Source organism: Corapipo altera, unplaced genomic scaffold (genome assembly GCF_003945725.1).
Source record: "Corapipo altera isolate COAL_440 unplaced genomic scaffold, ASM394572v1 0, whole genome shotgun sequence".
In the NCBI taxonomy this organism is placed as follows: Eukaryota; Metazoa; Chordata; class Aves; order Passeriformes; family Pipridae; genus Corapipo; species Corapipo altera.
In genome coordinates, this window is record NW_020884872.1 from 5,210,547 (window position 1) to 5,225,135 (window position 14,589).

Consider the following 14,589-nt stretch of genomic DNA (forward strand, 5'->3'; position numbering starts at 1 on the left):
ACCAGGGGAGGAGAATGATCTTAGAAGCAAAGAACTTGGTGTATAATGTTTGACAGTATTTATTAGAACTTTGCCAGTGGAAAAGATAAATGAACCCACTGCAGTGTTAGGAAGTTACTGAACCACCATGGCTACGTGATGTGTGAACACGGGTGTTTTGGCTGTGTGAGACAACTGTGCCTTGCACACTTTAGGGGAGGGAGGAGGAAGGAGGGTTCCACTTGTTTCTTTTTAAACAGAAGTCTTTGCTTCCAAACAGCTGTTCTGAAAGTAATTTATTAGTGGAAGAAATGTTTCTTTCATTCCTACCCGAAAACACTGGAAGAACTTAGATTGTTTATCATAAGCTTCAACATTATTCAACTTGCTTTACTTTGCTTTGCTTTCTGTGGTAGGGAAAATATTGGCTATATTGAAACACGTTTTTTTTCCCCTGTAATGTCCTTCTGAAGTGGGTAGATTACTAATGATGCAAATGGATGCTAATTGTGCAAAAACTAGACACTCTGTGCTTTGAAAGGCAGTACCTGCTTTGTAGAAGCGAAGGTAGAAAACAAGCTTTCACAAGTAAAATTGCTGTACAGTTTTATAAATAGCAGCATACTATAAGCAGGTGGCAAGTGAAAATGGTTTGATTCCTCACAGCTGGCAGGTACTTCATTTTTAGGCATGGGGTCCACATCACCTTCAGATACTTGACTGGTGAAAAGTATTTGTTACCATCTACTGGTTGATCTGGTCATTTGCAACATTTTATAAAAGCTGAGAACAAAACGTGTCAGCAAGCTTTGGCTGTGACAGAAAATCAGGGTCATGCTTCTGGTTTTTGGGTGAGAATTGGAGGCTGTGGTTCGACAGCCTGGTTGGCCTTGTCATAGGACTTCTAGTATCCAACAGGTCGAAAAGGCCAGTGCCAGATAACACAGTTTGGAATAAACTCAATTTGGTGTCTTGGTTAATACATTTTATTGGGTTAACTTTGTGCTGACAGGGTTTATAGTGAATCAGGCTTGTCTGTTTAAGTTCCTGTGACTTTCTGCTGGTTCAGGCATTGCCAGTGTTTCTGCACCTGTTATAAATATGGCATGTGCTCAAAGTTAAATGCTCTGGCTAATTTAGTGGAATCAAGATTCTGCATCAAAGCCCTTCCAGATCAAGTTTGTACTCCAGCATGGGGTTTGGGTGTGGGAATACCTAATTTCCATTTCCATGCCTTAGTGTTTGCCAGACTGATGCTCTTTGTGACCAGCCCTGCTCTTTTCAGGGCTGAGGTTCCTGTAGCAGTTCAGGGACCTCTGAAGGTGCAGCAGTCGCTGTGCAGCTTGTTTACCCATCAGGGCTCAGCGGCTCACTGTGACTGCAGGGCTCTGTGTTCCTCCCAGCATTAAATCCAATTATGTGATCTTTGTTTGAAGGGAGGTGTGAGATTTGTCTTCAGCAAACAATAATCTTCTTGGTGGGCTGTGAATTGTAAATAATGATTCCTTCCTATTTTTGGAAGCGATTTGCACCCGTCACCAGTTTATTAAGACCTGAATGAGGCAGGTTTGGAGAGCAGAGTGTTTGTTGGGCTGGGTGCCTCTTGCTGAAGTTGCATGGACTGTTGCATGGCTTTTGCTTTGTCCTTCCTCAGGGCTTGTAAACCCACTCTCCATTTGACTCTTTTGTTTGTTTGTTTTCTCTTTCAGGACAGTTATTCTGAGTGACGGCCCTTGCTCACGCTTCTGAGTGGTTATCATGGGCTTCATTGCCTTTCTGAAGACCCAGTTCATAGTTCACCTCCTCATTGGGTTCGTCTTTGTTGTGAGTGGACTGATCATTAACTTCATTCAACTATGCACGCTAGTCCTCTGGCCCATAAACAAGCAGTTTTATCGCCGAGTAAACTGTCGCCTTGCCTATTCCCTTTGGAGCCGTGAGTATGCCTGAAGGGGATGTGAGGGCTGGGCTTGGGGGGGGGAGAGGGTTTTCCTGTTTTCTGCTTTTGTTAATCACAGAAAAATGTGTATGCTTATGTGTATGGATACACACAGAGAGGAGAGAGAGAGAGAGAGAGAGAAATAATAGGTTAGATGTTCAACTCTTTCAGAGCAGTTCAAAACAGCCATTTTTTTTCTGAAATACTGGGAAATCACACAGAAGTCAAGGGGCTGATATATATTGTCACTCTATCGTTCAACAAAGTGGGAAGTAAAGCTCCTCCCCACCATCTACTCTATCTGGACTGATAGGACTTGCTGATTCTGTCTCAATGCCATCTTCATCCGGCATCAGAGCCTGTGCTGAGTGAAGGGAAAGGGAGAATTCTGAGACTGGCTCAGGTACTGAGAGCACGTGGGATGTTCACCACTTAGGAGCCCAAGTCGATTGTGTGCTCTGGAGGGGGAGTGGTCTGTCCTGCAGTCTCTAGTGTAGACATCTCTGTGGCTGAACTGTGTGATAACTCCAGAGTCCTTTTACACCCTACAGTGTCTGTCTCTGATGCCAGGGTCTCCTCTTGGGAGCGATGTCACTCTTTTCTTCTGCCTGTGGGTCAGCTTGACAGTCAGTTCAACTGCTTTGCTCTCCTCTTTCAGACCTTTGCAAAACTTCCTCCCCGTGGATGGCTTTTTTTTTTTCCTCCTCACAGAGCTTGGCAGGGGGTTTGATTTCTGAAATGAGTGTTTAGAAGGCTCCTTAGCCGAAATGTCACCTCCTGTTTCAGCAGTGAATCATCTAATCGGTTTCCACTCTCCATCCCCTCCCACCATGCACGGCCACTTACCTTAGTGCTCAGCTCAGCATCCAACTCCCACTTTGGCTAAATGAGTCACCACAGTGAGTACTGAAATTGCAGTTGAGCAGTCCACTGACAGGCACCCACATTTCATAAGTCATCGATGTGAAGTACTACCAACAAAACCTCTCCAAAGTATCTAGTTTGGTTTCTTTTTAACCTTGTTCTTGTCCTTCCTGTGCCTATTGAGAGTGTTGCCTGAGAAGTACAGGAGAAAGGAAATTAAATAGAGTGGCAGGCAAACTGTCAGGAGTAAAGGTATTGTAATGGAATAGCTTAGGAGAAACTTAAAATTTGGTTGGAGCAGAGTGGAGGTGTATGGGATTTTTTATATTTAATTTGCTTGTAAGAATTTCCTAATATGCTTTTAATAATCTAGAATCAAATTTCTTCCTGAAAACTATTGTTGCACTAAAAGTCTTGTGTTTCTCAGGATATGAGCTGCTTGTTCCTCTAAGGCTTGTAGGTTCAACCCTCTACAAGTTAGCATTGTGCATTAAAAAAAAAAATCACATTTTAAATGCTGCTATCTCAGGTCTTCTAAACACTGGAGTAACCCACACTATTGGAGAAGCTGAATAGATAATTGGGTTGTACCTAGAATAGCCCCCAGTGTATAGCCTGTGATAAATTAACTCATTGAGAAATTAAACTGTGAAAATTAATGCAAATGTTATATGGGATTGCAGAGTGCTGATGGCCTGTAATGGAAAAGCTGACAGAATATGCACTTCAACTGTGATTTATACCAAATTAAGTAAGCCATGTAAATGCAGCAGCTCAAATGTTGCCATTCATAATGAAATATATGTCGCTATGGGGAAGCCTTTTGGCCATGAACCTGTAGGTTGGTGTTCTGTTCTGGGTGCTACATTTTACTCTCTTACTCCAAGCTGTTTATATTTTCAGGCCGAGGATGTTCATGTCAGAGCTTTCTGTAAGAGAAGCTGCTCTGCCCACCTGGCAGAGGATCAGTGTGCAGAGGTGGATACATAGGTGATCGTGTATCTGGCTATGTACTGAAAACCAGGCTCTATTCTTATTGTCTCTCCTCCCAAATACATAAAGCACAGCTTCTGAAGGAGAAGGAGAGTGACTCTATCCAGTGTTCGTGGCAGACATACAGGGAAGAAGGTCTGTTGGGCTCTGTCCCCAGCCCTTTGCAATTCGTGACAGGTAGTGTGTAATTCATGCTCTCACACATCAGCTCCTTTCAGATGACTCACACCTTTGGAGAGTGCAGCGTGTTTAGTTTGGTCCAGCTGCAAAAATAATCTCTCAAATGTTGGTACTTTCAGCTGAGGGATGTGCTGTGCCTCTTGTCTGCTTTGTTTGTGGGTGGCTTGTGAGGCTGTAAATGTACCTGGCTTTGGTGTGTGGGAACACCAGCCACAGGGGCAGGTTGTAGCAAGGTGTTGCTTTCCCTGTATAGGAAATATCTTTGGCAGTGTGAGTATTCCCATCCCATCATTCATAAAGATGTGCTTGCTGTAGCATCAGTGGGATCAGTGCCACGCAAAGTAGCTGTAACCCACACAGCAAAAAAAAAAAAAAAGGAAGTGAGCCCACTCCTGGTTATAATTACATCATTTATCAGTACACTTGTAAAAGACAATCTGTTTCCTCATTTTCCTTCTTTGGCTCATCAACCCTCCTCTCTCAGTATGAACTCTGGCAAATCCTCCACTATTTCAGAGTGAATGGTAAATGAAATGCTCTGCAGACAGACATCCACACCTGCCTCTGCAGATTTTTTTTCCTGATTTTGAAAAAGAAACATACCCAGTTTATTGTATTTTCTGATAAGAAAGTGCAGCAGCTGTAGCAGGTACTGGAAATATTCCTCCTTAGTACACAGACAGCAGTGGAAACAGAAAGTCGTTCCAAGTACCACACTCTGTTTGGTACCACTCCTGCATTCTCCTGGCCACCTGCTTGGCAGGTGCTCTCACTGAGTACAGTCTTGCTATCCTCTTTCCCCTTTTACTGAGCCAGGATAACCAGAGAAAGGAAGGTAAGTGATCATAAAGGAGACAAAGCTGGGAAGTGACAGTAGAAACCTCTAGCTGGTGTAAATGAACAAGGCAATTCTGTCTTTGCTGTATTTCCAGTTGACCAGGGTTAAGTGCTCTTGAATCAACAAGTTGCGAAACTCTGTGGTTCCTCCAAATGAGCAAGTGTTGAAAGTGATATAGGGGAATAACCTGGTGGATGAGTAAGTGGTCATGAGTGAAAAATCTAGTGCTAGAGAAGCTCCGTATCTTCAGCACATCGGGACTGGTTTTCCCCATCACTCACCTAAATACTGTGTTTGCCTTCTCTCTGATGTGGTGCAAAATTGGACCCACTCTTATTTAGCAGAGTGGGTAGATGACCCTGTCTGATCCTGATCAGAAGCCCTTGTGCAGGAAGACACTGCCTTGTTTTGGAAAACTAGGGCCTCCCAATGGGAAATTGAAATAACTCCTGGCAGAACCTGATGTAGGGAACTGAGGGGACACCTTACAGATTTGACCCTGCAAGTTTATTGTAGTTATGTGGGAAGAGCTGGACTTTTTAACAGTCATATTTGTGCAAACAAATTCTGACTGCATCCATATCTCATTGAAATGAGAACACACCAATGACTACAGTTTGCATGGAAGCAAATCTTCCTGCTGGGAGAATGAACTATTCTCATACTTTTTATAGCTGTCCCATGGTACAAGAAATGTCTTCCATCTGCCTCGATGTTCTAAAATGAGAGAAGTAAGCTAACCATAGCAACTACAGTCAATGCATGCTGAATTTAAGTGGAAGGGTTTTTTAAGATGAAAAAAGGGGAAGTGGAAAATAAGGGTGGGTAATGGAAAGGAAATATTTGGAGTGGAGTAAGAGGTGCTACAATATCAAAAAGCTGGAGAAAACGGGAAAAAGGCTCATTCTTTTGCAGTAAAAGACAAAATTTACTGTTCCTGTCTTTGCCCAGGTATTTTGATAAATTAGCTCAACTGTTTGCTGTTTGGATCTGTGTTGATGATCATAATACAGAATGATTAGAGCCTTTGTTCTAATATTAAAACCTCTTGCAGAAGATCTATGGCACTGCATCCTTATAAAAGACCTTTATTGGTCTGTTTACCTCCGTAGAGCTTGTTTCATGTTGAGTAAAAGCATTAGGCTGCATCTATGCATAATTTGTATTCCACCTGGGAGAAACTGTACTCATTTGGTGGAGCAATCAACAGCTCCGCTGTCTGTTTTCAGGCACAAAGTTTTTGGGCTTTTTTTCCCAGTGATCGTGAAATTTCACATTCATAATACAATGCCCAAACTTGCTAAAATTATCCATAAATGCATATGTCTAGAGCCTCTAAATACTACTTAAGGATGGTGATGTCGTTTGGTCTGTACCCATCCAAGCTTTCATTTCATCTCGGCTGGGTTGGTTGGAGTAGGTGACAGTGCTGGGAGTCAGAAGGGACCAGGCACTGAATGGGGCTTGAAGCTTTCTGCAAGGGGCACCCCTAACACCTCTCCCCGTCTTCACCGTGTTTGTTAGAGTTGGTAATGCTGCTGGAATGGTGGTCAGGCACAGAGTGCACCTTGTTCTCGGACGAGGCCACGGTGAACACCTTTGGGAAAGAACACGTCATCATCATCTTGAATCACAACTTTGAGATCGACTTCTTGTGCGGCTGGACCATGACGGAGCGCTTCGGAGTGCTGGGGGTACGTGGGGCCTTGGGCTCCCCCTTCGTCTGCAGGATGACAGGTCCATTTAAAACACAGACACATAGTTTCTTGCATTTAACTTTCCAGATATAATCCATCAGGCTCTTCATCATCCTAACTTTAATGTATTTGATCTCATTGTACAAATCGGCAAATGACATTTTTGGATTGTCTCTTTTTTTGTTTTTTCTTTCCTTCTCCAAGAGTTCCAAAGTCCTTGCTAAGAGAGAACTACTATATGTGCCCCTAATCGGTTGGACGTGGTACTTCCTTGAGATTGTTTTCTGCAAAAGGAAATGGGAAGAAGACAGAGATACAGTTATTGAAGGGTTAAAACGTTTGTCTGATTACCCTGAATATATGTGGGTAAGTGTTGAGTTCCTTCTCTGGTACTGGCTGCCAGAAGTGAAATGGTGACAGAGGTGGTTCTGTGGCCTTCTGTGTCAGGAGATGGTCTGCTCACTTCCAAGTGTTGTCAAGGAAAAGCCGTGCTCTGTTTGAGGAGGTCTTTTGGGATATGCTGGTAAAAAGTTTCTCTGTTTGCCTGTTGGTTACAGAAGCCATTTGGGAAACAGTTCAGAAGCTTAACAATAATTTATAGATCAGGCTTATGTAATACTTGTTGATTTTGCCTGAACTTACTTTTCACCTATAAAAAAAAGCCTATATTTGATTACTAAATCTCTGTGACCTTAAGCTACATCTTCTGAGGCAGGCTGGAGAGACAAATAAGCAAAGAAACGTTTTTTTTGGAGGAGTGAATTTGGATGCACAGACCATGGATTTTGATAGAGAGTTCCTGTTACTGTGTTCATTGATCTTTGAAATTACAGGTTTCCCAAAAAGTGTCTATGAGAATATATGGCAAACTTATATATGCTTTTGCAGTTACATTTTTCCTTTTTATTTTGACATTATTTGAAGTCAAGGGTAAAACATCTCTGTTTCATTGTGTGCAACATTAGATTTTACTGCAGCAACACAGTGGTATAATCAACCTACTAACTTCCTTAGAGCTTTGAATGCAAACATTTTCATAAATTTACAGGTTTGCTTTTATAGCAGCACATGTAATGTACAATTACTTGGCTTATAAAATATTTTGAGGGTTTTTTGTGCATTTAAAGTGATTTTTTTCAATATTATCCAGTACAGCTTGTTAAAATGAACAGTGAAACATTAAGCCTTAACTAGAACATTGTGAATGCATTGTAATTTTCTACCATTACAAAGATAGAAAAAATAAGAATCTGGAGAATGTATTTTCAGCTACTTAATTGCTTGACTATATGGATATGAACTATATTTAATATATCCTCCTGATTAGTGTGGTAAAAAAAGAAAAAAAAAACAGAAAAAAAAATCTACCAACTAGAATATCTCAAGACTGAACTTTAGCTATGCATTTTAATGATTCTACGACTGAGAACCAAGGACTAGTCTCTAGGGAAAACAACCAGAAAATATAAGTGCAAAACGTAGTTAGCATTGATTATTTAAATCAAGACATCCTGCTTGGTAATTTAAATCATGATTAAAATTGACTTGAGTGGATCGATTTCCTAAATTTTGTGCATTCCAAGTGCCCCAATTAGGGCTGTCTTTTTGTCGCCTTAAATTTGGTACGAGTGTTGGTAAAATTAAAGGTAATTGCAAATGAGTTGTGAGGGGGTGCTTATGCCCAGTAGTTGATGAACAGATGAGACAACTGAAGTGTGTGCACATTCACGGATGTAGGTTTATCTTACACCAGTTTTCTGGTTTCTCTTGATCTCAAGTGTCCTTGTTTTTTGCCTCTTGTCTCGTACTAGTTTCTCCTGTACTGTGAAGGAACTCGTTTTACAGAGACCAAGCACCGTATCAGTATGGAAGTAGCTGAATCCAAGGGGTTGCCTAAACTGAAATACCACCTGTTGCCCAGAACCAAAGGTTTCACCACTGCTGTCCAGTGTCTCAGGGGAACAGGTACTGGCAAGCTACTACTTATTTGCATCACTTGTAACATGTTTTTAGTACCCTCTGTGTAGTACAGGGTAGTATATTCTGTTTTTCATGATGTCCACGACAATTAGTGAGCTGGCAGTAATAAGCACTCAGCGTGTCAGCTCTTAATTTGTAAATTGCCACAGAACTGTCAGATACCAGCCTTAAAAAAAATAATAAACCTTTCATGTATGTCATTGTTGCTTAGTTCAGCATGTCAGCTGGTGTTTTGATAACACACATGCCACAGAGCTGGGGATGTGGGGTGGCTGATGTGGATAAATATGATGCATAAACACAAAGTAGTGAGGGACTCTCCTACCTGACATCATTAATTCAAGGCTTGCACAAGGCTCTGTTGCTGTCTCACACAAGGATGCCAGCAAGATGGTTGCTAGAATTGCTGCTGTAACAGCCATGTTTTCTTTTTTTGCAACAGTTTCAGCAGTGTATGATGTAACACTAAATTTCAGAGGAAACAAGAACCCGTCTTTATTAGGAATTCTTTATGGGAAGAAATATGAAGCAGATATGTGTGTAAGGTGAGCATATACTGATGGAGGTGAGCCCTAAGATGCATACTTTGGCACGTTGAAGTGCATTCAGATTGTGCAGGGAAACTTCCTTTCCTATTCCCCTTTTCCTTGTCCTTCAGGTTTCTCTGCAGACCACAAAGATCTCCCTGTTCCCCCTCGTGCCTCAGTTCACTTTCATGTGGGATCCCATGATATCACCCAGACTTGTTAAACCAGGGTGTGACCGCACTGTCATTCCAGGGTTTCCCTGTTTTCTGCAGTTGAAGACTTGTCTGCCTTTTCTTTCTTCTCTGCTGGAAACAGAAAACCAACTGTCCCACACCCTTCCCGGTCCCTGTGAGCATGTGTGTGGCATAAATAGCCAGTCCAGCTTCAGTGGTCCCTTGTAGTAAATAGTGTAAAGTGCCCTCCTGGGCCAGTTTCTCTCCCTCTCACATGGTTTGATTAGCAGATTAGAAGTTAAGCAATGCTGAAATTCAGGCATCCTGTGAATGAGGTGGGACATTCCTCACATTCCTCACTGCTCTTTTGCCTAAAAGAGTAACTGCTAACACCTAACTCCATGAGCATGTACACATGTGCATACACAAACACATATGCTGTTTCTTTCTTGCTTTCTCCTTGTTGCCTTCTCCTTTGAAGGCTTCCTTGTGATCACAAGAACTACCAACCCCTTCCTGTTGAATTTCTTCTTTTCCCTTTCATGTCTGAACCTGACAAACGACCTGGTTGTTCTTTCCACAGTCCTTTTGCCAGTTTGCTTCTGCTTCTCTGGGGGCTTCACCCACACTTTGGAAAACATTGTTGTGTTCTGGTGATGAGGTCGATGGTTTTTAAAAAGAGAAAAAAAGACAAAGCTTTGTTACTTCCCCCCACACCTTTGCCCTCTGGCCTCAGGTCTGTGGTGCAGGTGAATGGCCCTGGCTCTATACACAGTCCATCTAATCAAAGCAGGTGTGTCTTGCCAGAGCCATCAAGGGTGAGAATCTTTGTAGGAAATCACACTGATTACCTAGTGCATTGGGGTAGAGCAGCAACAGTTTTGAGGAAGAAATGCTGTCCCAAGGGAGGCAGAGTGCTTCAGGCTTAATGGGGAAAGGAGGGGCACAGCGCTCCAGTTTTGGCCTCAGAACAATGTCCAAAACATTTTAGTCTTTCAGGGGAAAAGGAGACTGTGGAGCTGCCTGTGGAGAGGTGAGGTTGTTCATTTGCAAGGGTTTTCATTTTGACTATTTACTCTTGCCATACCTATTCCTGATGAGGAAAGTGAACAGACAACTTGCCAGCCAGCAAAACAGGTGGTCAGGCAGTTGCCACCTGTAATTCCATACTGATGGCAGATGCATGTAGGATATCTAGCTGGACCTGAGGTACCCATGCATGGATGCACTTCTGTACAATTATACACTGAAGAACAGCTGCCTTCAGTGAAATATCCTATGGCTTGCTCATGGAGGTGCAAGTTGGTTTTATTTCTTGGAGAGGCAGTGAGAGGAAAGAAGAGAAATGTATTTTTCAATAGTGTTAGAAGAGGTTTGGGTTCATAAAATCCTGTTGAGAATGATGTTGCCAGGTAAAATTAGCAATTGTACCCTATGAAAGAAACTAATGGCTGTGTGTAAATAATTTCAGTTTAACATATGTTTGTGAACTGCATCAATATTCTCAAGGTGCTTTTCTACAGCTTAAAGCTTTTTCTCTGTTTTGGAGTGGAAGCTATGAGAATAAAGAAACTATTTTTATGGGTTTTTTTGTTTCCTGAAAATGGAACACGTCCTTATTGTGCCAGAAGACTTAATGTAGTTCAGAGAAAGGAAACACGTAAGCTCGTGTTCTTGGTATATGTGTACACAGTTACCTGTGCAGAGGTAAGCAGCTTAGCTCCCCGAAGCAGATAACAGTCTTTATCCCAACTGGCTACAGAGAAAATAATCAGGAAGTTACCAAATGTTATTGCTGTGAGTTCCCTCTAGTGGTGGCAGAGCAACACCGTGACAGCTTCACTGGAGAGCTTTCAGCAGATGACTTTTAACTGAGCATTATTTATATTAATTGAGCAACTCCTCATGGTAGAGCTCATGAAGGTAAATCTGTCAGATCTGGCGTTCAGTTCATTTGTGGGATGCAAAAATTATTAGAAATTAATTAGAATGCATTCACAGAATTATAGAATGGCTTGGGCTGGAAGGGACCTTAAAGATCATCTTGTTCCAACTCTTCTGCCATGGGCAGGGATACCTTCCACTAGACCAGGTTGCTCAGAGCCCCATCCAACCTGTCCCATCCAGGGATGGGACATCCACAACTTCTTTGGGCAACCTGTTCCAGGGCCTCACCAGTCTCTCAGTAAATACTTTTTTTCTAATAACTAATCTAAACCTGCTCTCTGCCTCTCTGGGCATAATTTTCACTGGTACGCAGACCTGCATGCCTCAGTCTGCAGTGCTGGAGAGGCAGAAGGGACAAGTGCAGTCCCTGCAGAAGATGACATTTTCCTCAGAGTTGGTCTGAAGCGAATTTTTAACTGCCTCTCCCATTAATTCCAAAATGGGGTTTTCTCTACCAAAATGTAACAAACAATTATCCTTGGGTTTACCACTTGCTTGTGTTTTCCCAGCTCTGGGTGCCTCAGCCAGAGGCAGAGGCTCTGGGAGCTCACTGGGAATCAGCCAATGGTGGATGTGGTGAAGGAAAAACAGTGTTTGAGTGGGAAATGCTTATTTTACTGATGTGAGCTGAAACTGATAGGAGCTTGAACAGTTTATTTTGTCTTAAGAATATGAGTTTTGTAATGAAGAATTGGTTGTTTTCTAAGTCCTGGTTCTTCTCTGTATTTAAGACCTCTGCCATCAGTGACAGTATTGCCTGTGATTTATGCCCTTCACTGAATGGAAGATCTTCCCTAATAGAGGGCTAAAGTCAAATACCTGGATTTTCCCTTAATCCTTTTTTGTTCTTCTTCTTTGCTTTTTTAATCTCTCTACTAAACCAGGAGATTTCCTCTGGAAGATATCCCTCAAGATGAAAAGGAAGCTGCAAACTGGCTTCATAAGCTTTACCAGGAGAAGGTAAACAGCTTTGCTTTCTTTTCTGTCTTTTGGGACTTTTCACAGGGAGCGTGTATTAAGGCAGTGAGTAATGCACACTCTTCTACTGGATGGAGGGAAGACATAGGATATTATGTATAATTAGGCAGCCATCCCTCAAACTGCTGGAAGGAGCAGGACAGAAGAGCCCCTTGGCAGTGGAGGGCTGGCCAGTGAGTAGGTCTCAAATTGCCAGGAAGCACAGAGGAATTCAGAGATACGCCTGAGCTGTGGAAGACTAATAGCAATCCACTCTCTTTTTGCATTCTTCAGCTCTTGGATCTCTGTCACAGATTTCTAAAAGCTCCATTTTTCCTGTGGGTGTTTTTAGGCACTCAAGAAGAGTGATAACTGTCTGTCAGGGACAGCCAGTCCTGGCTTTCAGCTGCAATTGTTCTTTGCTTTCATTTTTCTTCCACTGTCACTTTCCTTCTGCCTCCTGGTAATACTTCTGCAGTGGTGTGTGACATGGTGTGACAGTCCCTGGGATCTGATGCCAGGGACTGGTAGAGCACATCATGCCTTCACATGGCTCAAAGCTTTTCCTCTTGTCATTTCTTTTTTTTTCTTTTTTTTTTTCTTTTTTAACCTCAGATGGTTATTTTCTTGACTGCAGATTTAACAGTTCTGTGGGGAGTAGGAGAGAACTGTAATTAATGTTGTCCAGCCCTAACTGGTGGATTTTTAAACTTCAGATGTGTATCTTGATTTCTGTGTTGTTTTTCTTTGTGGAAAGAAAAACAACAGAAGAGCAGAGAAACTTTAACTGTCTTGGGCTTTCTCCAGCTAGGATGACCTGTGCTGCAGCATTTCCAAGCTTGTGCTTAGTCTGTAGGTAGGCAGCAAATTGTTCTAAGTTTCAATTTTATTTAAAATTTTTTAAATTTAAAATTTAAATTTAAGCTCTAATTCAGTTAATGAGAGAGAAGTTATCTTACAAAGAGCAGTAGCTATCATCATCTTTCCCCCCCCCATCTCCCATTAGCACCCTAGAATTGTTAAGGTTGGAAAACACCTCTAAAATCATCAAGCCCAACCATCGACCCAGCACCACCACCACGTTTACGACTAAACCATGTCCTCAAGTGCCATATCCATGTTTTTTGAACACTTCCAGGGATGGTGACTCTACCAGTTCCCTGGGCAGCCTGTTCCACTGCTTTACAGCATTTTTCATGGAAATATTTTTTACCTAATATCAAAGCTAAACCTCCCCTGGTGCAACTTGGCACCATTTGTTCTCATCCCTCCTGATTTTGGCTGTAGCTCCGTTCAGCTTTGGTGTGAGGTGTTGCCAGGGAGGTATTGCTTATATATGTGGGTATTATATATATTGATCTCACAGTGTTAGCACTACTTTGTAACTGGAATCCTCTTCCTGCACAGGGGTCTTATCCTCAAAAGGCCATTACTGGCAAAGTCCTTTGCAAAGTAAACTTAAAGAAAAACAGTTTAAGCAGGGAAAAAAGAAATAGCCAGACTTGAGCCAACCTCGGTAGTGGCTTGGAAACCTTGGAGAACATTCTTACAGACTGAGGGAGGACTGTGGGCATCTCAGTGACATGTTTCAGGACTGCATCTCTCTGCAGGCTCTGCTTGCGATGCTCAGGATGGGCTGGAGTCCCTGGGTTGTGGCTGGCATGGTGCTGTCCCTGCTCATGAGCTCATTCCTTGCCTTACCCTCCTGGCTCTATACACAGCATTTTCCTGTTGGGCTTTGCTAAATCATGCTGAATTTTTTGGAAATAAAAAAGGAAAGAAAGAGCACCCAGCTAAGAGTGCACGTAGTGCCTGAACTGGCCTCTGGCTTGATGCTGCCTTCAATTCCTAAACAATCAAGAGATGAGGTGAAGGTATTTGGTAGTGGAAAGGACAAGGTTTCAGTTTCTGATGGTGGAAAAAATTGCCTTCAAAGGACTAATACAGTCACCTTGGCAATCAATGGAAATGCCCAGAAAAATGACAGCAGATGGAAATGGATGCTGTGCACCCTTGATGGGTATTTACCATGGATACTGTCCTATGTGTTGTCCTGGAGTTGTCTAGTCTTGGCTTGCTTGGTGCAAATATTATGAACCTGTTTTCTTCTCTCTTCTCTTTCCCCCAGGATGCTTTGCAAGAGATGTATAATCAGGAAGGCATATTTCCTGGCAAGCAGTTTAAACCTCCTAGGAGACCATGGACTCTCCTAAATTTTCTTTTTTGGGCCACAGTTCTCCTCTCTCCTCTCTTCACATTTGGCTTTGGAGTTTTTGCAAGTGGATCACCTCTCCTTATCCTTGCATTCCTAGGACTTGTTGGAGCAGGTAATAAAAGCAGAGAAGATGCCAAGCCCAGTGTGACACAGAACAAGATCTATTACCTCCAATAAGTTCTGTATATTAATTATTATGAATGGGGCTTGCAGGAAAACACTTGGGAACTCACTTGGTAGTCTTTATATTGTACAGCATTTTAATTATTTCAAAAGCTTTAATTCAGGAATATTTGCCTT

General features: G+C 42.3%; 1 protein-coding gene across 6 annotated transcripts in view; it reads left to right on the plus strand.

The window, feature by feature from the left end:
* AGPAT3 (1-acylglycerol-3-phosphate O-acyltransferase 3) overlaps positions 1-14,589 on the plus strand; it is an 89,980-nt gene that overhangs the window by 67,917 nt on the left and 7,474 nt on the right. For all 6 annotated transcript variants that reach the window (XM_027635693.1, XM_027635712.1, XM_027635675.1 and 3 more), the window contains 7 exons: positions 1,689-1,915; positions 6,318-6,487; positions 6,695-6,856; positions 8,302-8,455; positions 8,913-9,015; positions 12,002-12,077; positions 14,203-14,401. In XM_027635693.1, the coding sequence (XP_027491494.1) occupies positions 1,738-1,915; positions 6,318-6,487; positions 6,695-6,856; positions 8,302-8,455; positions 8,913-9,015; positions 12,002-12,077; positions 14,203-14,401 (1,042 nt within the window). In that variant the 5' untranslated portion in view covers positions 1,689-1,737. The remainder of the gene's footprint in view (positions 1-1,688; positions 1,916-6,317; positions 6,488-6,694; positions 6,857-8,301; positions 8,456-8,912; positions 9,016-12,001; positions 12,078-14,202; positions 14,402-14,589) is intronic.